At 33.0% G+C, this 24,696-nt stretch overlaps 1 protein-coding gene across 3 annotated transcripts; it reads right to left on the bottom strand.

Moving 5' to 3' along the window:
• Nucleotides 1-261: 261 nt before the first annotated feature.
• Nucleotides 262-7,870, bottom strand: LOC139518825 (uncharacterized). 3 transcript variants are annotated; one of them, XM_071310423.1, is made up of 7 exons: nt 7,805-7,870; nt 7,479-7,562; nt 6,836-6,924; nt 4,891-5,129; nt 3,784-3,925; nt 2,594-2,773; nt 262-1,269 (listed from the first exon to the last, which is right to left on the bottom strand). In XM_071310423.1, exons 3-7 carry the CDS (start codon nt 6,918-6,920, stop codon nt 1,130-1,132), a joined length of 786 nt encoding a protein of 261 aa, XP_071166524.1. In that variant the 5' UTR covers nt 6,921-6,924; nt 7,479-7,562; nt 7,805-7,870; the 3' UTR covers nt 262-1,129. The 3 variants fall into 3 exon arrangements, with proteins under 3 accessions (XP_071166524.1, XP_071166526.1, XP_071166525.1); XM_071310425.1 differs by lacking the exons at nt 7,479-7,562; nt 7,805-7,870 and adding an exon at nt 7,106-7,137; XM_071310424.1 differs by lacking the exons at nt 7,479-7,562; nt 7,805-7,870 and having other exon boundaries at nt 6,836-7,074.
• Between the last annotated feature and the right edge of the window lie 16,826 nt (nt 7,871-24,696).

Genomic DNA, 24,696 nt, shown 5'->3' with positions numbered 1-24,696 from the left:
AGATACCAAAGAGATAATCAAACTTATATTAAAGTCGAACACAAACTGACAATAGCATGGCAAAAATATACAAAAAAAACGACCAAACAACAGTATAATGAAGACATTATAGATAACAATAAACTGGGCAACACAAAAACCTATACAATCAATGAGACCAACATAGAATTAAACCTCGGACAAATATAAGAACAATTCGAGAAGATCAGCACAGTTGGTTCTTTTGGGAATTCCGAATGCTTTTTGTAAAAACACGTAAAGGTAACATAACAAATATATTTTCAATATAAATATCAAGTTTTTTGATGATTTCAGTTTAAGAAAAACAAGTGATTAAATAACTAACAGTTCTGGATTTTTAAAAAAATCCCTGAAATAATAATACATTTTATAAAATAACTGAAAATATTGCTAGGGACTTTTTTGTTTGCCGAAAATACATTTTCACAGATACACAGAAGTGAGTGCTGGAATCAGTGATTTAAACTGTGTTGTAGTGCTCACCTAACAAAATGCTTTGTAAAGTTGGCATAGAGTAAACTGATATTGTGTCTTTGGCATAGAGTAAACGAATATTGTATGTTTGGCACAAAGTAAACTGATATTGTATCTTTAGCATAGAGTAAACTGATATTGTGTCTTTGGCATAGAGTAAACTGATATTGTGTCTTTGGCATACAGTAAACTGATATTGTGTCTTTGGCATACAGTAAACTGATATTGTGTCTTTAGCATAGAGTAAACGAATATTGTATGTTTGGCACAAAGTAAACTGATATTGTATCTTGGCATACAGTAAACTCATAGTATATCCATGGTAAAAACTATACTGATATCGTCTCCTCGGCAAAGAGTAAACTTATATCATATCCTCGGCATACAGTAGACTGGTATTATATAGATGGCAACAAACTGATATCATATCCTTGGTAAAAAATATACTGATATTGTTTTCTCGGCATAGAGTATACTGATATCATCTCTTTGGTATAGAATATACTGATATTGTATATTTTGAAACAGAGTAAACTCATTTATATCTCCGTTATCGAGTGTAATCTGTTACCAGAACTATATCAATAGCATGGAGTAAACTGCTATGATATCCCCGACAGAGCGTAAACAGATATTATATCCTTGATGATGAATATTGTGGATCCTCTTTAATATATATTTCAGAGTAAGCTGGTGGATTATCATAATTCTGTAAGACACTATCATAAGGAGGTGGGTCTGTTGGTTCTGTAAAATGTCCTGGATTACTTAAACCTGAAAATAAAACGTTATTTATATTTTTCACTGTGGCACTCTATTAATATTTTATGTGTCTTATATGAATGTCAGGTAAAATACTGTATATTGTAAAGATTATAATGTTTTTATATGTGTAAACCCTCCTGAGAACCTAATTTGAAAAATAAAAATATCATATCTTATCTTGTCTTTAATACTTGTTTAAAAAACTGTGGATCGAACAGCCAGCTGTGGCGTGTCATTGTATACAGTAAATCGATTAAAAAATCTTGTGTACAATCATGTATCTCTAGTTAAAAGGCCGCAATAACAACATTAGTTATATTGCAACTAAACACTAAATGCCCTTGTAGTCTTTTAAAAGTTATGAAATTTATGATAAAAATAAAGGACATTTGGAAATACTTCAACAAAGCAGCAACTTATCGACAAACTAAAAAGTTTTCTATAGTGCAAAAAGTAAAATCACAAAAATACTGAACTCTGAGGAAAATTCAAAACGGAAAGTTCCTAATCAAATGGCAAAATCAAAGGATAAAACACATCAAACGAATGGACAACAACTGTCATATTCATGACTTGGTACTGGCAGTCTTAAACAACAGACATGTGTCTATATACAATTGGTAAAGCTCTAAATCGTACCGAATCTAAGATTGTTTTACATCTGCAAGTTGAATATTATTTTCATACTTCAGTTAAAAATTTCTTTTTTTTAATTGTGCATATGGTGAAAATTAATTTTGATATTCTGTTAATAATATGTCTACTATAATTTTTCTTTTTGTGTCGAGCCAACTTCTGGTGTGCACAAGTTATCGTATCAGTAGTATGTTTGTCTGTGTTAGTTAGGGCATTTTGATGTCTTTATTTGGTTACAAAGACTATTAACGAATCCTTTTTAGAAATACGATGCACTAAAAATTATGTAAGGTCTTAACCAAAAGTAAGTTTTCATATTACCGACTGTTTACTATATATTTTTCGACAGTTACCTTCTTTATCATATGGGTCTTCTAAGTACTGTCCAGTAAGAGCAATTTAAAGAAGTATTATCAAGCTTACAATCGGATGAAAAAGCTGTGTTTCGTATAAGGAAACAGGAGGTAGTTATTTGTCACAAAATGTCATTGATTGATAGCTTGATTATACCTTCTTGATTGATAGCTTGATTATACCTTCTTGAGTCGCTTTTACATGTCTTACATGGCAGTGTTCCATAATGTATCAAAGAGTTCACGCATGTAACCAGTCGATCGAATAAATACATTGTATGTACTAGTAAAAAGTCGGTAATATGAAAATAGATTATTGCCTATATTATATTCCTGAAAAATACCTTCTTGTTGTTGGTGTCTAGATTGTACTGTGTATATTGCTGTATCGTTTGACCTAGAATTCATAGCCGTTTTTTTGCAATAGTGCCCCCATCTCATACAGAAGACAGCTATCGAACAAAGAACGACAACTCCTATGATTCCGCCTACGACGGCACTAGTCGTTTCTCTGTCGTTTACATCTGTAAAACATGTTAAAGCAAATACCAAAGTCACACAAAAGAGCTAACAACAGCAATGAGCTGACAACATCTGGTAATGTTAATCGTCGTGTTTATTATAAGTTAGAACAATAAAGACGCTGCTGTTAATGTACATATAGAAATGCCGTGATCATTTCAAGCACATCTTATTTTACTGTCTCAAAGTTTCATATAATTATAATTAGTTGTTGTATTACGAAATCAAGAATGATAAAAACTAGATGTTGTCGAAACGACACGAATGACCCCGTCTCAAAAAGTTGAAAATCAGCAATTTAAATAACACATGTGGACACAAACATGATGGTAGTCTAACATATCAAAAATCAGCCCAATATCTAAAGGTGTTAAGAAAAAAGTCTGTATAACTGTGTTTTTCAACAATTTATCAAAGTCCAATGCCTGTAATTTCGGCAAACATTAGCTGAGCGGAACAAAACTTAAACTTGATCTGTAACTCATCATGGTTAACTCACCTACCAAATATCAGCCCAATATCTGAAAGCGTTTAGAAAAAAAGTCTGTATCACTATAACCGTGATTTTCAACAATTTATCAAAGTCCAAAGCCTGTAATTTCGGCAAAAATTAGTGGAGTGGAACGAAACTTAAACTTGAACTGTAACTCATCATGGATAACTCATATACCAAAACAATAGCCTAATATTTGAAAGCGTTTAGAAAAAAAGGTCTGTATAAATGATTTTCAAAATTTTATCAAAGTCCAAAGCCCGTTTTTTCGGCAAAAATTAGCGGAGCTGAACAAAACTTAAACATGATCTGTAACTCATCATGGTTAACTCGCATACCAAACATCAGCTTAATATCTGAAGGCGTTTAGAAAAAAACTCCGCATAATGGTTTCCGGAATGACAGAATGACGGACAAGGGTAAATTTTAAAACTATATGGCACTGACAACTTCGTTGCGGGGCCATAAAAATAATATTATGTAATAAACTTCAGTACCAAAAAGAATGATAAGACTCACGTTTGAATGTCCTCGAAGCAGTAACCTGTACATTTATATAACTTCTCATTCGGCTTGATCTAGTCGTCTTCAGTAAAATATCGACAAATTCATCCTGTTCTGAGCACCACTGTTGAACTGGATTGTCACTCTGCGTATATTCCTATAAGTTGATGATATCTATTAGTCGTGACTCTGTACTTAATCATCCCTCATTCTGTTAGTGATCTAATAATTTTTGTATTCTTGTCTTTCATTTTTGCTAATGTTGTTTGTCTAAATGCCTTTGCGTGTTTTTTGGATACGACGTGGCACTGTACTTATACATCCCGTCATTGTGTTATTGTTCTATTATAATTTTTGTATTCTTGTCTTTAATTTTAACCAATTTGCTTTGTCTATATGCCATTTTGTGTTTCTTTGATACATATGGCGTGCCTTGTACGTATACATCCTGTCATTATGTTATTATGCTATTGTAAATTTTTGCATTCTTGTCTTTCATTTTTGTGAATGTGCTTTGCATATATGCCTTTACGTGCCTCTTTGTCACATATTTGTTTACTTTTATAGTGATTAAGATTATAACAATCATATATAATACATATCCTTTTATGTATCACTACTGTTTCAGCTTAGGGGGAAGATTGACGCCTGTTAAAACGTTTTAACCCGATTCATTGTGCAGTGGGTGTCGTTTTTAATGTGGGTCATAAGTGTTTCTCGTTTCTCATGTTTTTATATATCGATTAGATTGTTGGTTTTCCTGTTTGAGTTGTGTTATGCTAGTCAATTTTGGGCCATTTAGAATGAGCTTGCTGTTCGATGTGAGCCAAGTCTCCGTATTGAAAACCTTACTTTGACCTATAATTGTTTACTTCTTAGACGCAGAGTTGTCTGTCTGACACTCAAAACACATCTTCGTATTTCTATGACGTAGTTATCAACTTAACCATTATAAAACATGCATGTTAAAATTACTTTGGAAAAAAGAAAAGAATTATTTGCTGAAAAAAGCAAGTTGAATAGTACAAGATAATTGGCTTTATAAAAATAATCATATGTGATTGATTTATTTACATATAACAGATCAGTCTCTAGACTCTGTAGAATAAGAAATTAAAATACCTTCTTAAGAACTTCTTGGTACATCCCTCTACCTGAGTAATATTTCAAACTGAGTTCAGAGTTCTCAATAGTCCAATTAGTCACTGTTATACATAGTTTATATTTATCTTCCGGGTAAAACGAATCGTATCCGTGGAAGGACACCCGACATCCGGTATAATGACTGTACCCTGACCAAGACAGCAGGTACGCATGTCTTTCAGTTACCCTGTATATATTGTAACAGTTGTCAAATGTCACTGAAAATAGTATTGTTACACAGTTTATAAATGATATAAAAAATTAAAGTCATATGATGCTTCAAATTTAAATAAAAAGTTGAGTATGTTTTATAAAGTTATACTATACAACTAGTGTACTTGAAATTTCTTGTAAACGAAAATCCTTTATCTTATACAAATCTTCAGAAATGTACTATCATTGAATATTTGTCTTCCAGTACTATAATTCGCCGATATTTATTCGTATACTGTGACCTTAACTACAACACCTCTCATTAGAACTTCGGCCCCGGCACAGCGCAAGTACGAGGTAAAACCTGGGAGGAAATAGTGTAAACAAATGTGTACTGGAAGGCAAATCGTAATAATTAATTTTGAAAGAACAAATTAAATACACCAAATCATGTAACAACTGGTGTGGAAAAGTTTAAATTGATAAATGGAACGCATATGGGGGGGGGGGGGGGGCGGGGGGGGGATTGAAAATTAAACATCGCTCTGTTGGTCAGTTACTTAATTTGTTCACGTGCTACATTATTATATTTGCTTTAATTGTTTATCAATGTCACGATCAATTAAACTTCTGTAAAAAAATACCTCGAAAGTTAATTAGCTTGCGATCAACTGTCACTGAATGAAATATCATTTGTCGATTATACGTTGTAGATTCGTAATAAATGTAGAATACTTGCACAGATGACTTAGTTTAGTATATAAATGCATGCGTTAGTTTAATAATTTCCTTAAAAATATAATCACCAGAAACTCGTTTCTTAGGATTTTAAAGATTTGTAAATATGAACATTTCAAATCCATGTTTTATCGTATTACTTTTCTATATTATATTGTTCATGCAGGAACAAGGAAATCTTTCTGGTTCCTTGTCACGTGCTAATTATATCATAAGGACACAACAATTTTTCAATATATTATATGCGCAGTAAATTTTATAATCCGAAAGCTATAGGCATAGCAATTCATTAGTTTATGGCTTAACTTTGGAGATAAGGTCAGCAGATGTCGGTAGCCATATACATTTTGTCATTTTGTCTATGCGATCTCCGCATGGAGTTTATGGGAGCCCTTCAATTACCACTTAAGTTAAATGCCGTAGTCGCCACTGTTAGAAATACTTTGATTGCAATAAAATGCTTATGTTATAGAATTTTTAAAACTGATATTAAATTAGAAAGCTATTTTTCCAAATTGTCACTATATAATCAATTTTTATTGTGTAAATTTAGATTTGGAAGTCACCGATTACCTATCGAGACGGGAAGGTGGAATAACATATCAAGAAATGATAGGTTGTGCCATCTTTGCGAATCAAGAGACGTAGGTGATGAATATCATTATGTTATGTCATGTAATGCTCTAACTCAAGAAAGAAAGAGGTTGTTACCATACTATTGTACTCTTCGTCCAAATATTTATAAATATCAACAATTAATGAGCTCTAATAATTATATTGTTCTTGAAAAACTTTGTAGATTTATAAAAATTATAAATGTGAGGGTCACTCCTCCTGGTTAGTTTGTAATTTAATGTTTATGTTTGTATTGTTCACATGTGCTTCAATATGTAATGTAATTGTTTATATATTCTCTGTAACTATGTAATTTGTAGTTTATGAGAAATAAAATTCATTCATTCATTCAATCGTTAAAAATATAGGACTTAAAAAAATTGACAATCAATCATTTATTGTTTATTAAAAGACTTACGATATTCCTGCCATGCTGTAGTGAACTGTGTTAGCAAACATAGTCCACAAATAACAACCCGAGTTATATATCCCTTGGTGGACATCAACCTGTAAAGAAAATCACCGTTGTCACGCTCGTATACTTAGGTATTCACTTAAAAAACTTTCGAACTGACAAAAGGAGGTATATAATTACCCCCATATAAAATTATTTTTATCCGATTATCAGAGACATATAATATACTGTATTATATGTCTGTGTTATTTTGAAATAATTAAATATGTGTACCACCAAATTGGTCATTCATACACAATGTAATCGTAACCTAAATACTGATATGAGATAGCGTTTCTAAGTTCACGCAGGCTATAGTTATCACTTTAGAGAACATACATATTAAAGATTCAAAAGTAAAAAAGGTAAATAAATGTATCCTGTTTGAGACGTGGGGTCGATCACTGTAAAGCATCAGCACCGGATACAAGTTCACCCGAAGAGTCAAGCAAAGACACAATAATAGCAAAAAGGACCTATTCTAATTCCCGTACAGTTAACAACAATTCGCCGTACAGTTTATCCGCTTTATTTACATGCATTTCACAAAACTTTACTAATAATCAAAAAGAAGAATATAATGAAAATAAGAAGAATTTGACCATACCTGACTTCTCATTTGTGTTTCCACCGCTAAGGTTGTACCTATATCTGGTGGTGTTGCTACACAGTGTTGGTGTACCTCGAACCTCTTTTTCAAATAAATTGATAAAAACAATAAACACATACATGTATACCAAGATGTACAATTTGTTAAAAACGTATAGAATCTCATTCAGAAATAAAAATTGCTATAAAGATTTTAGAAATTGGTAAAAGTTACACGTTAACTTTGTCTTACTCGAATAAAAGAATGTACTTGTATGTTTATTTGAAATAAAAACAAAGCAAAAAAACAAACAAACAAAATAAATGATATGGCTATAAAGTTACCTTTTGTCGTTACATGAATTTATTATCTCAACAGGTCATGTGTGTGAAGGCGATTTTAACGTTATGTAAGCTATTGATAATTACGTAACCTATAGTCTAAATAAGTAGACATACATGTATGTACAATTAAGTTTCAAGTTGAAATTGAGATAGCCAATGAAGCATGTCTTCCGGACAAATTAGTGGGTTATTTTATTTGTTCTTGTCATGTCTTGTCCTATGTACACCGACTGAATATTGAAGTTTGGATCACTCCGATCATCTTCTCGTAACTATCAGACTATAAAATCTGTTATAACTTTTCTGTAACAGTTCTACCCTACAACTAAAAAATAAAGGATCTCTCAACGATCATCTTTTCGTAACTATCAGACTATTCAATCTGTTATCACTTTTCTGTAACAGTTCTACCCTACAACTAAAAAATAAAGGATCTCTCCGATCATCTTTTCGTAACTATCAGACTATTCAATCTGTTATCACTTTTCTGTAACAGTTCTACCCTACAACTAAAAAATAAAGGATCTCTCAACGATCATCTTTTCGTAACTATCAGACTATTCAATCTGTTATCACTTTTCTGTAACAGTTCTACCCTACAACTAAAAAATAAAGGATCTCTCCGATCATCTTTTCGTAACTATCAGACTATTCAATCTGTTATCACTTTTCTGTAACAGTTCTACCCTACAACTAAAAAATAAAGGATCTCTCCGATCATCTTTTCGTAACTATCAGACTATTCAATCTGTTATCACTTTTCTTTAACAGTTCTACCCTACAACTAAAAAATAAAGGATCTCTCCGATCATCTTTTCGTAACTATCAGACTATTCAATCTGTTATCACTTTTCTGTAACAGTTCTACCCTACAACTAAAAAATAAAGGATCTCTCCGATTATCTTTTCGTAACTATCAGACTATTCAATCTGTTATCACTTTTCTGTAACAGTTCTACCCTACAACTAAAAAATAAAGGATCTCTCAACGATCATGAGTGTAGTCACTTAATGGCTTAAGTTGTTTTTTTTATGGTATTAATTTTTACACCTTTTTTTTGTTTATTCTGGAGTTTTTCCCTACTTTTTCAACACCGTCTTTTCTATATACCAGTAGGTCTGAGTACACAGTTATCGAATATAGTCCCTAGTCAGGACAGTGTGTTACTTGCCATTTTTGTTATACCCCTTTCAAATTTATTTCTTTATGTTTTATGCCCCAAATAGCAAGTAGGGGATGAAATTACACTGAAAAAATTGGGTCATGAATTTAAAAGTCAAGTAGTGATTTGGTCCAGCTAAAAAAGGTTGAAAATTAACATTTCGTAAGCTGTCACAAAGGATTTCAATACTCCCTTAACATAAAATTGTTCATATTGAAGATGAAGTTTTCTATAATTTTGATATAATTTGTCCCAAAAGTAGAACAACACACTGTAAAAATATTATTCAGAAAGCGCAGGTGGGATTTAAAAAAAAATTCATGTATTGTCTAAAAGAAATGCATAACGAAATAACTTGTGGTCTCGGACCAGTAATGGACTTCAATTCTAAAAATAAACAAAAACGTACATATAAACAAGGGAATTGGACAAAAGGTAAAGCCTCGGTCACACCTTACCGGATAGCACGAACGGACGCCTAACGGATGAAAATAAAAGTTGTCCGTTGACAAAATTGTTATCCGTTGGGAGTCCGTTGATGTACTGAACGAATAAAACGGACGTGTAACGGATGCATAACGGACACACACCGGATATGCAACGTACGAGAAACGGAAACGTACCGGACAGAACAGATGTCGAACGTATATCCAACGGACGAGTACCGCATAAAACGGACACCTAACGGAAGAGTACCGGATAAAACGGATGAACAAGATTTACGGAAAAATCAAAGGCGACAATAATAATACATGTAAATCGCATAAATATTCAAAATGTTTCTGTGTAACTGGTTTTGGTTTGTTCTTCATAATTCCTCCAAAGGGCAGTGTCTGGCCTGAATAAGAACTGCTTGATTGTGAAGACGTGCCTATACTCTAAGATCGATTATGAATTCATGAACCTTAAGAAATCTGACATACCAATAATTGGCATTTCTCACGCGAAACTTTCAATTGGCATTTATCCGTTTCAGATCCGTTCATCATCCGTTTTATCCGTTATACGTCCGGGAGAAGTCCGTTTCTCATCCGTTCAACATCCGTTTTATCCGTTATACGTCCGGTAGAAGTCCGTTGGTGAATTTATCTTCCACCTCCACGGATGTATAACGGACACGTAACGGATACAAAACGGAAACGAAACGGACGAGTACCGTACAAAACGGACGCCCAACGGACGTTCAACGGACATTTTATCCGTTGGACGTCCGTTCAAAGTTTTGAACATGCTCAAAATTTTCCACCGGACAGAACGGACGTCGACGGATAAAACGTACGCTTAACGGACATGCAACGAATACTACTAATAAATGTAATTGTTTATTTGAAATAGAAGCAAATATTCCATGCATTAAAATCAGACAAATGTCGGATGTTTGCATTCAGTAAGTTACTGTTAATAAAAATTAAATACAGAAATGAATGATACGTGACTAAAGTGGCAACTTTCGTTTTTTTTTAATTGTATAGGTAACGTAATTAGAAATTCATTTTGGATTTCGAAGAATAATCGTGTCAACTTTTGGATTATGTTAGATCATTTTGCAGTAACAATTGACTAATTAATCAAGTTTTTTTTCTTCAGGTAAACAGGTGCGGATCCTGCCGGATTTCGAAAGAGTTTAACCGGGAGACTGGCTACTGGACTTGAATGACGAAGATAACGAGAGGTTGCAAAGGTTGGCTATGCTAATGATAGTCAATGACTGAGACCTAGTCACTTGCTTGGGAATACTCAGTTAAGTTCCAATGGTCAGTAGAAGTAGACACAAGTCCTACGCAGTAGTTAACAATTAAATGATTTTAGGATGTAATACATGTAATTTTACAAATTGGCGGATGTTGTTAATTCTAATGCAACAACGTGTGTAACGTTCATTTTGATTGTGTAACGTCATTTATTTACATGGCATCAATTGACAATTGATGTTATGGGACGTACGCACAAGCGCAGACGGCATATGATAAATTTTAAATACATGTTTTAACGTTGTTTTCTTCAGTTTCATTAGAATGGTGATAACAATATTGTATTTTAAGCTCCGACGGCATCAATTGGGGATTTGATGGTCGCAAATACCCGTTTACTGTCTCCGCTAACGCGTCGCCAGTAAACTTAATTTGCGACCATCAAATCCCCAATTGATGCCGTCGGAGCTTAAAATACAATACAGTTATCTCCTAATTCGACTGCCTGACTATCACTGAAGTAACAACTAACACCTTTTTAAGTGAGAATTTTGTTAGGTGACAATGACAAGTGAACAAAAATACATCTAGCACTTAAAGTTTTATAACAAATAAGAAGATAATGGACGACGGATTAGACATGTTTGTAATAAGTATTTCTTACATAATAGATAAAGATAATTTTGATTTTTGACAATAAGATTGTTGGTACTTGAAAATATTTAATAAAAATTCTTATCGAGTAAAATAATAACTTATTCAAGTAAATACTGTTTTTTATTTGATGCTGAAGCTGTAGTTTAGTAACTATTACTATTAGATAACAAATTCCCTCCTTCTGAAAACATAATTCGTTTGACAAAAGTGTTCCCTTGTTCAGTGAACGTCGTAAAATTTCAAACTATCGGCAAACAGAAAGTGGATGCATGGTTGATGCAATCATTGATTGCACGGTACAGCTCAGCATTGTTAAGCTGAAGACCAAATATATAATCATTGTCTTCCATAAAAGCAAAGAAAAGTTTGACGAAAATATTCCTTATGCAATGCATGAGTGTTGTAATTTTTAGAACTATCGGCAACTGAAAGTGGCTGCACGTCTGATTAGAAAAATGCGTAAATAATACAGCGCAACATTATCAAGCTCCAGACCAACTATAAAATCCTTCCCTTCAAGACAAGCTTAGAAAAATTGGACGACAGTTTATCACTCAAATTATGACGGAAGGTCAACCAGAGTAATGCGGTTACTAGACGCTATTGATGCCGTTGACGACGCAGGTAAAAAATGCACAAAGGATCTTGTAGACCTTCTTGAGGTCTAGAATATCGACATGTTTCAACTTAAACCAGCTCTGAATTGGGACAAAATACGTCGGTGGAATCTTTTTTTTACGTACTTTACAAAAGGCTCCGTCCCTATACTAGGTTTAATCAATGATCTATTATAAAATTTAAATTTATAACAATTGAAATTTTTATTATCATACTATAGTTGTTGTTAATAACTTGTAGATTTTCGTACAGAGTCCTGTAAATTACTCAAATTAATAATATATTATTTATTTTCAGTCGACTAAATTTACGATTTAACCGAACTCGCTAAAATCCCATAAGGATTTTGATCTAAAGGCCTATGTATGAACAATTTTACCTTTTGTACTTGTATTGTCACTTTTGCTGACTATTTTTCAAGTATGCATTTAAATTCCTAACAACAGAAGCATAAGTATAAATGTGTTTAACGAAAGTTAAATATAGTTTGATAAAGAGTGACAAAAAGAGTCATACAGTCATACACTGTGAGTAAATAGTCATGCATGTATGTTTAGAAATTTATACTGAATACATCAAAATTTACACCACAAAAGTTTGCTTCAATAACACTTAAGTGCCCTATTTACAAATTTATACAATTCTTTAGCAGTAATTGATTAATTCGCAAAATTCATTCCAAATTACACCAAGATATTTGTAAAAAGTAGGAAAATCAAAACATAATTATCATGCCACCTTTAAACTGAAAAATACTTCTAAGAATAGATTTCATATAAATGAAAGAAAGGAAAACGAATGAAAAGAACCTTTTTCGACCCTAAAATTCATCAAACGTTTTAAGATTAGATTTTCCGTGTTTTAGAGTGATATAGTCAGGACTATTTTGAACAGAAATGCCAGATATAAAAATACTGTGACGTAATACGTATGTTAGATATACCACAATGATTTGACCTATTAATATAGAAATTTGCACATTTTATCAAGCAAAATAACAACTTATTTTTTTTTTTATTTCTGCAAGATTGCTTCAGCCTTATAATGAATGACTTAGATTGTGGTCACCAAGAGTTATTTCTCTTTCCTTCATATACTTTCCAATGGGTTAATATCCATACAATCGAATGGTCTGTATGAATTTAAGTAATGCATACATATCCATACAAAAAAAAACCCCGAAGCAGTTCGGAAATAAATTGAGCCTTCCTCTTAGATTTTCTAACTGTATGCAATGTTTAACCAGATCTATATTTAAAAAAGATATCCGACGTATTTAAATTTGAGAATATGTTTAAAACTATCATGTCGATAATCTTCAGAAGCACAAAGATACCATTTCAATAACGTTTTCTCTGTTTGTGTTCAGTATTCTCGGTCCTCGTATCTTTCTGTTTGCATTCACCAAAACCCCGCGGAAATCTCACATGCGTAGGTGCGTTCTAAAAGTCATGTACGTTCGTACAACAAAGTTTACATTAAAAATTATATAATTGTCCCGAATAAACAGCTGTCAGGGATGCAAAGAGCTATTGGAGAAACAATTATTTTAATAAAAATATAAATTTTTGTAAGATCTAGTTCAAATATGTATAGTTTTTTCACTTGCTTTCCATCACGATATAATTAACGAGACGTTTTTTCAAACACAACCAAATCACCCACCATGACAGCATTTTGTCCAATCACAGAAAGGATTTCCGAGCATGCGTATTCCGTTGCCATAGTTAAGCGTCCTTAAGTTCAAAGGGCACAAAACGAAACTATACCGACTACGTCGAAAAAAAGTTTGTTTTAACAGCCGCTCCGAGTTCGGTTGAAAGCCGTACTTTGACCTACCGTTGTTTACATCCTCTTCTTTAGGTATTTTTCTTGTACATGTGTATATACGTTATATTTTGGCACATTGTTTGGCTCGATGACAAGTCTTCTTAATGTTCTGTAACCATATCTAGTACAAAGCAGGGTTTGTATTCATATCTCCTTCAAATGTTTTCATCTTTCATATACATTTAAAGTTTACACATCACCATCGGACGTTTATCATCAATCCACCATCACCATCTTCTATATATCTTACGATAGATAATTAAGCTAATCTGCATGCCTAATAGTACGGTGACAATTAAGGTAAATTAAAAAATTTAATGCACCGAAATACCTCACGGCTAATTTTGGTCTTATTTTGAAGATAAATATAATACCCTTCTTTTAAGGCATGTCGTAGAATGCCAAAGTGGTGCAGATTTTTGATAATTGCGATTAAAGGTAAAAAGGGGGGATTTTAAAAAATCGAACTTTTGGACATTTTGGACAATTTCTCGGTAGTCGCTCATGATAACTGAGAAAAAATTTCAATGGAAGCAAGCTCTATGGGTGCTGCACAAGTTCAGCTTCTAATAGTTATGCCAGATTGACACAGATTAGTGATGTTCACCCCCGCAGCCAACATGGAAGAAAATGATAAAGATTATCTTTATTTACAAAAATTATCGATAAAAATATTTATATTTAATATTCAGCTTTGCAATAATATATTACAATATATAAACATATTTTTGGGAAAGTTTTGTTAAGATTACATAAAGAATAAAGGAAAAGATATACTATTAAGTTTACACCCGGTCCATGATTCAATGAAAAAAATGATCAAATTCATTATTCCATTTTTAAATAAAAAATTAATGTTGAAATTATAAAAATAGTCTTGATGCATAAATGTCAGCATGTACACGATAGTATTTGAAGTTTTATTGATGACAATAGGTCAACCAGTGCAAGAGTAATATCATTTTGGAATTGCATGACGATGTACACCCCCCTTTTTTAAACAACGCAAACAACAAAAAAATAAGAGTAGACTTTTGACTTTTACCGTTTTAAAGCACTATATATATCACACAAACACGATTTACAAAATATTTGATACAAATGAAGATATTTGTGTATATTTCAATAACATTTGACACATTTATGCACGTCCAATGATTTGAAGTGGTTACGAAAAACTTACACAAAAAAGTACATGTTATACTTCTAAAATATTCGATAAAATCTTTTATTTTCTCAAAAATGTTCAACAGCGAAAAGGCTTCTAGCATCTAACACATGAAATATTGGGCATCTAGGTGGCCGAATCTTTCTTTAGGCTTGCAGAAAGGCAAACATGACATGAGACTAGAAGTGATTTCATACAGAGCGAGAGATCTTTCTTGGTCGCGTTTTGTTTTGACGTTAGCTAAGTCTGTCTGAAAAGTCGGATTATTCACAACCTGAAAAACTGCTCGAGCCATAGAATGGAATGTGTTTTTACGATCAATAGTTTCTGCATTGATATCAACGTTGTCAGACCCTTCTTGAATGAAGTCTCCATCTGAAATTCCAGGACATATGCCATTTGGGATGTATGTTTCATTTTGGGAACTTATAATTTCATGGTTGTGCTGAACTTAGTCAGAAATTGTATAACCTCAGTGTTAGACGCAAAAAAAGCCATGTGAATGTAAAGTTTCAATAAGATTTTTAGAACCATATTCATGATGCAACTGAAGAGCCAATGATAAACTAAAAGGGGTGAACTGTTTTTTTTATAGATATAGGCTAGGCTAAAGCTAAAAACATTTCCGTACTGTATCACCTTAGAGTAAATTGAAATCATTCTCCATATGAAAATATTTATCATCTATCAATCTGGCAAGAAAGTTTATCAAAGAGGTAGGTATGAATTGTAAAGCCGTAGGGAAAGAAACTTCCGAAGGAGATGGATAAAATTCAGCCGAAATTTTGAAGGATTGTAAACTGCTTCTCAAAATTTTTGCCGCATCATGTAGGGTCTGATCTTCTTGATGCATGGAATCATTAACAAAACTGGTTTTCATCTCAGTAAATTTTAATTCCGCCTTTAAACTACTGGCAGCGCGAATAGCCTCAGAAACACTGATAGAGCTACTGAAAATCATATTTGATTTACTCTGTCCTCTTTGAGACTGAACAACTGTTACAATGCGATCACCGTAGTGATTTTCAGTTTGAGTTGCAGTTTATAAGTTGTATACCTACTTCTAATTTCTTGTGGAAGAAAGGAACACTCTGTGTCTAGTAAATTCGACAATGAAAATGCTTTCTAATTTAAGGTGGTATGGGTGTCTTCTTTCATCTTGGATTGTAAAAAACGGGAAACAAACGTCCAGAATTTCTATCAAGTTAGCAAAAGTTGATGCAGGAAAGCAGATATTTAATCTGAATTTTAATTTAAAAGAACCAATTTATAAGAATATAACTTATAAATATTATTATTTTTGCAAATGTTAATTATTTTTGGTTGTTTATAAAAAAAAAATGGCATTTTAAGAGGAGGTAACTCTAAAACAGTTCATTTTCTGAAGGATTCTACATGGAAATTTCCTATTTTGTATTTTAGCCAGAAAAAACGTACGGTGACCCTATTTTTTCTTTTGATATTCTCAAAGCATTGTCTGAAAACTATCTTTTGCTTAAGTTTTTAACATTTCTATCATTTTGTTTAGGTTCTAATCACAAAATGGTGTTTTTTTCCTGTATAAACCATACAAAATATGTCATTTTGTCACGTCCTGTAGCTTGAGAAAATGCGAGGTGACCTATTATTTTTATTATCTTTTTCAACATATATCAATAGATACTACGTTTTGGCAAAGTATGAACAAATTCTATCATTTTTATTTTAGACTCCCATACCACCTTAAAAACAGATCATCGTGTAGAACTTCCGTCAGGTTCTTGAAAGCAATATCATGCTCCGACTCATTTGAAACATCATCAGAAGGTTCCCTTTTCCAGTTCAGCATATAGTAAGCAATACATGTTGAATGATACAGTGCCTTGTCCTTGAAGTTCTCTATAGAGATTAAACTTACCATTTGATAGTCAAACTTGTCTTTTGCTGCATTTAATATATAATCAGCACGCTCAACAGACTCGACTCGCCGTAATTGCTTATCTCGCTTGTAGGACTTTTGTTTACAGAATAAACATTTAGACCAGTCTAATTGTAATACCGTTGAGCGTGTTTTAACACAAGTTGGTTCAAACACAGAATGGTTTGCACTCGATGTTGAGCATACTTCTTTCCCTATTTGAAATGTTTCCAAGTTTGTTTTTCCTTCTATAGGCTCTATAACACGATCTATGATATTTTATTTGTTCTAATGGAATCACTTTCGTTGACTCAAATTCATCATAAAGGCGGCGATAAACAATACCCTGTCTGACATCTATTGCGTCTAAAAGAGTAGTCTTCCCTTTTTCTGTTGCATTTGACAAATTTTCATTAGTAGATATTTGACAAATAACGCATAATTCCCAATTACTCTTAAGCCTACTCCTTTTTGGAACTGAGTGAGCAAACTTAGCAGGACTCGTGTCCATTATTTTCCGGGTTATTTTCGGTGGTGTACCAGTGTGGTTTAAAATTAGTTTATTCAACAAAATCAACCAAAAACACTAACACATAAAATCTGTATACACAGTCAAAAACTAGACATTGACTATGATATAATTTAATCCGTTACTCTAGACGAAAATAAAGAAAAAACACAGTTTTACTTTCTGGGGAAAACAGCAAATCATAAGTCAGGGGAAAATAGGAAAAGGGAAAGCAACAAGACTTAATGAGATGAAAATCAAATAGTAAAACTGCTAAATGATAAGTATTATAAAACGGCCCGAAAAACTTAATTTGCATGCTTTTTCGAAATTTTAGGCATTACAACGTCTTGCATATTGATTATTATACTGTTTTTTTTGTGAAAATGTACCACTGATGATATATATAAGAAATGTTATAAACTTTGTCAGACGGTAACATTGTAAAATATGACATAAACATTTGAAAATCGTCCAATTCACTTAATTTTTATGTTCATATGATAAGAAAGTTTGATATCAAATTAAAGCTGATACATTATTCTTTCATCTGATTACAACTTTTGTGATGATATCTTCATTCGGGAATTAGTTATAAACGTTCCCGTTTTTGAAAATGAAAAAGAAAAAAATCGGAAAGTCACACTTTATCGCAATTTAACAAAAAAACTGCACCGCGGGAAAACTCTACGACAGGGCTAAAATGAAAGTAAAATGTTAACTCTATCCTCATGTGCATTTTCAGCCGTGAGGTATTTCGGTGCATTAAACTCCTTAACTAAGCGACTTTTCCTGATTTGTCACTCCACTATAATATACATCACTGTGCTTAAACGGCTGTGGGGTAACTTAAGTTACCCACAGCCCAAGATGGCGGACTCTAAACTCGTTGATATTTAATTCATACAAAATGTACCTTTTGCGACGTTTTGCATGCAGAATGTAAATATTTATAGGATTATTGAATAAAGAAATGACTAACAATTACCATAAATTTGTTAATATAGATTTCACTAAAGCGCAAGGTCAACTAAAAAAAATGCATAAGATGTCCGTAACTTTTTGATTGAAACTAAGCAGACTGTCCGTAACTTTATTTTTAGATGTGGGTAACTTTTGATTTAAAATTTTAAGAATTATATTTCAACAATTAGAAGACAATAAAAATCATATTTGTAACCTTCGCGGCCGTTTATACTACTCATTCACCACCAAATGTGATTTTATTAACGCATCATACTTACACCACAGAAGTTGTATGTGGGGTTTGTGGTACTCCATCCTGGTTATGGTTTGAACTTTTTTTTTACTGATGTGCGTCTTATCGACGTTTTTCGCTTGTCAGACCAAGGCTTTTCCATACTCTTTAATGTTTTGAGTTTAATTATATGTTTGCGGTTTAACATATAGCTATATGTCATATACTGTGTATATTGTTTTTCATTTCTCATTTTATACATAACTTATGTCGATTATTTTCTTCTTTGAATTTGTTATAACATTTGTTTGATATCAGGGCCTATATAGCTTACATTTATTTGAAATCAGGGCCTATATAGCTTACATTTATTTGAAATCAGGGCCTATATAGCTTACATTTATTTGATATCTGGGCCGATATAGCTTACATTTATTTGAAATCAGGGCCTATATAGCTTACATTTATTTGAAATCAGGGCCTATATAGCTTACATTTATTTGATATCTGGGCCGATATAGCTTACATTTATTTGATATCTGGGCCTATATAGCTTACATTTATTTGATATCAGGGCCTATATAGCTTACATTTATTTGATATCTGGGCCTATATAGCTTACATTTGTTTGATATCTGGGCCTATATAGCTTACATTTGTTTGATATCTGGGCCTATATAGCTTACATTTATTTGATATCAGGGCCTATATAGCTTACATTTATTTGATATCAGGGCCTATATAGCTTACATTTATTTGATATCAGGGCCTATATAGCTTACATTTATTTGATATCAGGGCCTATATAGCTTACATTTATTTGATATCAGGGCCTATATAGCTTACATTTGTTTGATATCTGGGCCTATATAGCTTACATTTGTTTGATATCAGGGCCTATATAGCTTACATTTGTTTGATATCAGGGCCTATATAGCTTACATTTGTTTGATATCAGGGCCTATATAGCTTACATTTATTTGATATCAGGGCCTATATAGCTTACATTTATTTGATATCAGGGCCTATATAGCTTACATTTATTTGATATCTGGGCCTATATAGCTTACATTTATTTGATATCTGGGCCTATATAGCTTACATTTGTTTGATATCAGGGCCTATACAGCTTACATTTGTTTGATATCTGGGCCTATATAGCTTACATTTGTTTGATATCAGGGCCTATATAGCTTACATTTATTTGATATCTGGGCCGATATAGCTTACATTTATTTGATATCTGGGCCTATATAGCTTACATTTATTTGATATCTGGGCCTATATAGCTTACATTTATTTGATATCTGGGCCTATATAGCTTACATTTGTTTGATATCTGGGCCTATATAGCTTACATTTATTTGATATCTGGGCCTATATAGCTTACATTTATTTGATATCAGGGCCTATATAGCTTACATTTATTTGATATCTGGGCCTATATATAGCTTGACTATGCGGTATGGATTTAACTCGTTGTTGAAAGGCGACCGGTGACATGTAGTTGTTCGTACATAGGTCATTTGGTCTCTAGTATATAGTTGTCTCATTGGCAATCAGACTACACTACGGTGACATGTAGTTGCTCGTACATACGTCATTTGGTCTCTAGTAGATAGTTGTTTCATTGGCAATCAGACTACATTTTGTGTGGATCTCACCGTCTTGTAACATAGACATAACTCTTTCATACAGCTAGTCATCCCAATATTCACATTAAAGTCAGTAATGGACCATATAAGTATTGAATAAAACTAAGAGGACAGCTGCTAACGTCGATGGTAAATATATGTTGAGAATACAAGAACATTACAAACAGGCGTCAAAGATACATCTGGATGTCTTATACAATACATTTATGTTGAAATTCATAATTTTGTTAGCTTCAAGAATAAAAAAAAAATGAATAACATTTTCGAACCATCTAAGGGAACAATATAATTGAAATATAGATCTCTAATTTCGTTATGGTCATACATGTATGCGTGCGAGTTGTAAAAATTTATAGATTTGAATTTTAATCAGATTGATCTAAGAAGATCCCAATGCTCACTTTTATTTCTATGTCTATAAATCGTGTAATTCTGTCCATATTAAGTCTCAAAATGAACATTGTCCATAATATAAAAGAAAGATAAGAATCCCAGACCGTATGTCGACTTCAATGTTAAAAGAATCGAATGCAGTATTTAGTGCTGTGTTTTATAATCGTTCGTAGTTTCTTCCTGTAATTCAAAAAAGGTATTCATTATCTAATGTTCAGTGAAAGCCTTTAATAAGCTGTGTTCTTTTTGGGTCAGTTTGTTAGCTTACAGTTGACAGTAATTTCTCATCAAGATATTTCAAATTGTTTAGCGGCAATGTGTTTTCCTTGGGGCCTTCTCTGTCTTATTAATATATATTCCACATCGTCTTTTAATCAATAACGCTTCAGTATTCTCGTAAAAGTGAGCTCGCCTCGACAGGTAGGGTTTAAAATAAGGACATGAAAATTGGTATTTGATGTTTATCGATCTGATAAGCATGCGGTATTGAGGAGTACGACTGGTACCTTCGGAGTCAGTATTATGTGCGACCTGTTTTCCTGAACTATATATTTAGCACGGAAACAAGCGTGTATTTCTAGCGCAAAGCATGTTATTCTGATATACATGGTAATATTTGCAACTGGACGTTGCTACCGATCCATGACAATCACTATTTTTTTTTTATCTATATTTAAGAATTTTTGTATCATATAAAGGGCGAAACTTTTATAATTAATATACCGGTATACCTCAACGAAAAGTTATTTCTGCAAACTGTAACACACCTTCGTTAAAGTAAACCACCATTATAAGGGCTTGTATGAAGGTTATTTTTACCAAAAGTGTACAATGTAATTTCCAATACATCTATATATAAAGACAATGTCGTTACAAGCAACAGAGTAAAAAAAAACATATTTCGGTGAATAAGTTGTCTTAGACATATGATATATTTTTTTTACTAGTTGTAAGTGGCTTTGAACTTGCTGTCAGTAACTGTGAGTACTCTCAGATCTGTACTTAGTGTCTTTCTGTTGTGTGGATGTATAAGTACCCGTCCACGTCCACTCTGTTTTTGTGAGTTGTTTTTTTCTATATATATCAGTCTGATGGGTAAGGCTTTTTTCAACTGATTTTTATGATTTGTTCTTTCTTATGTTGTACTGTTACACCACGGTCCACGGTTAGGCCTACAAACGAGTTTAATCAAATTCTATATGTACATGTACCAAGTCAAGCCTGTTATTGAGTGGTTGTCGTTTTTTTGGCCGTTTCGCCTATATGTTTTTGTTTTTCTTGTTTTACATTGTTTGCTCACATTTTGTTACGTTACACCACTGTTCCTAATGAGGAGGGTATGGCGCCAACATACTAGTTTAAACCCGCACCATTCTGTATCTCCCTATTCCAAGTCGGGGTAATTCAGTTTTTTTGCTGTGTACAATAATGGTATATGTTTTTGTTTATTATTTTCTACATAAGTTAGGTCGTTAATTTTCTCGTTTAAATTGTTTACATTTGTCATCAAATTCTGGGCCTTAACTGGCTGACTATGCGGTATGGGCTTTGATCGTTCTTGAAGGCCGTATAGTGACCTTTAGTTGTTAATGTATGTGTCATTTTGGCTCTTGTGGAGGGTTGTCTCATTGACAATCATCTATCATTAGCTCACCTGGCCCAAAGGACCAAGTGAGCTTTTCTCATCACTTGGCGTCCGGCGTCCGTCGTCCGTCGTCCGTCGTCGTCCGGCGTTAGCTTTTACAAAAATCTTCTCCTCTGAAACTACTGGGCCAAATTTAACCAAACTTGGCCACAATCATTCTTGGGGTATCTAGTTTAAAAAATGTGTGGCTTGACCCGGTCAACCAACCAAGATGGCCGCCACGGCTAAAAATAGAAGATAGGGGTAAAATGTAGATTTTGGCTTATAACTCTGAAATCAAAGCATTTAGAGCAATTCTGACATCGGGTAAAATTGTTTATCAGGTAAAGATCTATCTGCCCTGAAATTTTCGAACAAATCGGACAACCGATTGTTGGGTTGCTGCCCCTGAATTGGCAATTTTAAGGAAATTTTACTGTTTTTTGGCTATTATCTCGAATATTATTATAGATAGAGATAAACTGTAAACAGCAATAATGTTCAGCAAAGTAAGATCTACAAATAAGTTAATATGACTAAAATGGTCAGTTGACCCCTTAAGGAGTTATTGCCCTTTATAGTCATTTTTTACCAATTTTTCCTAAATTTTTGTTATCTTTTACAAAAATCTTCTCCTCTGAAACTACTGGGCCAAACTAATCCAAACTTGGCCACAGTCATCTTTGGGGTATCTAGTTTTAAAAATGTGTGGCGTGACCTGGTCAACCAACCAAGATGGCCGTCACGGCTAAAAATAGAACATAGGGGTAAAATGCAGTTTTTGGCTTATAACTCAAAAACCAAAGCATTTTGAGGAAATCTGACAAATGTTTATCAGGTCAATATCTATCTGCCCTGAAATTTTCAGTTGAATCGGTCAACCCGTTGTTGGGTTGCTGCCCCTGAATTGGTAATTTTGAGGAAATTTTGCTGTTTTTGGTTATTATCTTGAATATTATTATAGATAGAGATAAACTGTAAACATCAATAATGTTCAGCAAAGTTAGATTTACAAATAAGTCAAGATGACCGAAATGGTCAGTTGACCCCTTTAGGAGTTATTGCCCTTTATAGTCAATTTTTAACCATTTTTCATAAATCTAAGTAATCTTTTACAAAAATATCCACTGAAACTACATGGCCACAATCATCTTTGGGGTATCTAGTTTGAAAATGTGTCCGATGACCTGGCCATTCAACCAAGATGGCCGCCACGGCTAAAAATAGAACATAGGGGTAAAATGCAGTTTTTGGCTTATAACTATGAAACCAAAGCAATTAGAGCAAATCTGACAAGAAGTTAAATTGTTAATCAAGTCAATATCTATCTGCCCTGAATTTTTCAGATGAATTGGACAACTGGTTGTTGGGTTGCTGCCCTCCAATTGGTAATTTTTAAAGAAATTTTGCCGTTTTTGGTTATCTTGAATAATATTATAGATAGCTATAAACTGTAAACAGCAATAATGTTCAGCAAAGTAAGATCTACAAATAAGTCAACATGACCTAAATGGTCAATTGACCCCTTAAGGAGTTATTGCCCTTTATAGTAAATTTTTAACAATTTTCATTAATTTGGTAAATTTATGTAAATTTTTACCAAATATAGTTCTCTATTACTAATGGGCAAAGTTCATTATAGATATAATTGTAAGAAGCAAAATTGTTCAGTAAAGTAAGAACTTCAAACACATCACCATCACCAAAATACAATTTTGTCATGAATCCATTTGTGTCCTTTGTTTAATATGCACATAGACCAAGGTGAGCGACACAGGCTCTTTAGAGCCTCTAGTTTTATATTCACTCTACTGCTGTTAAATCTTTGAATCTTATACTAATTTGTGTTCTGCTTGGTTTGGTTAAATCTTTCCGGTTTATTTTGTTTGCTCAATCTTTCTGTGTTTTTTAACTGCTTTTTTCTGGACTCAATCTTTTCTTATTTGTGTACTGTTTCATTTAACTCAGAGTTGACATGTCTGAGTTATAATTCTTTTAGTTCAGTCAGTGTATTTGACCGGTGTTATTGTATATCTAAGAAATTTTTATCCACATTCACCTTACTTTTTTGTGTGTGATGTAAGTATAACTGTATGGTGCTGCCAGTGATATCAATATAGTGTAATTTTCCCATTTTTTTTCTGTGTTACGGTTTTCGGATTTCCAAATTTAGAATTCTGAATTCAGATCGTATACAAAAAAATATGTCATTATATTATGTTATATTCAATTTAATTTTATTGTTTATGTTCATTCATTCGGGCCTGATCATATCTGAGTTTTTTCCATCTATGTATATTGTTTAATACATCTCCACATTTACAAACGTGTCTCGTTTTGGGATGTGGCCAACCATAAAACTAAACAAGTGATCATGATTCACACACCAACACAAGAAAATTAGCTGCTTTTGTTAGTTTTCCGAGTCATGTCCCTCTAAGGGCAGATCCAGGATTTTGTTCGGAAGGGAACGTGAAGCAAAGGCTAGAG

The sequence above is a fragment of the Mytilus edulis genome, chromosome 4, assembly GCF_963676685.1.
Source record: "Mytilus edulis chromosome 4, xbMytEdul2.2, whole genome shotgun sequence".
In the NCBI taxonomy this organism is placed as follows: domain Eukaryota; kingdom Metazoa; phylum Mollusca; class Bivalvia; order Mytilida; family Mytilidae; genus Mytilus; species Mytilus edulis.
This window is presented reverse-complemented; position numbering and strand designations above follow the sequence as displayed.

What these genes read in the sequence shown, in the direction of transcription:
- LOC139518825 (XM_071310423.1), bottom strand. Translation starts at nt 6,920, where the DNA reads ATGTCCACCAAGGGATATATAACTCGGGTTGTTATTTGTGGACTATGT. An exon ending in TACAGCATGGCAGGAATATC is followed by an intron (nt 5,130 to 6,835) that starts GTAAGTCTTTTA and finishes TACTATTTTCAG; the next exon opens with TGACATTTGACAACTGTTAC. An exon ending in ACCAAGAAGTTCTTAAGAAG is followed by an intron (nt 3,926 to 4,890) that starts GTATTTTAATTT and finishes ATCAACTTATAG; the next exon opens with GAATATACGCAGAGTGACAA.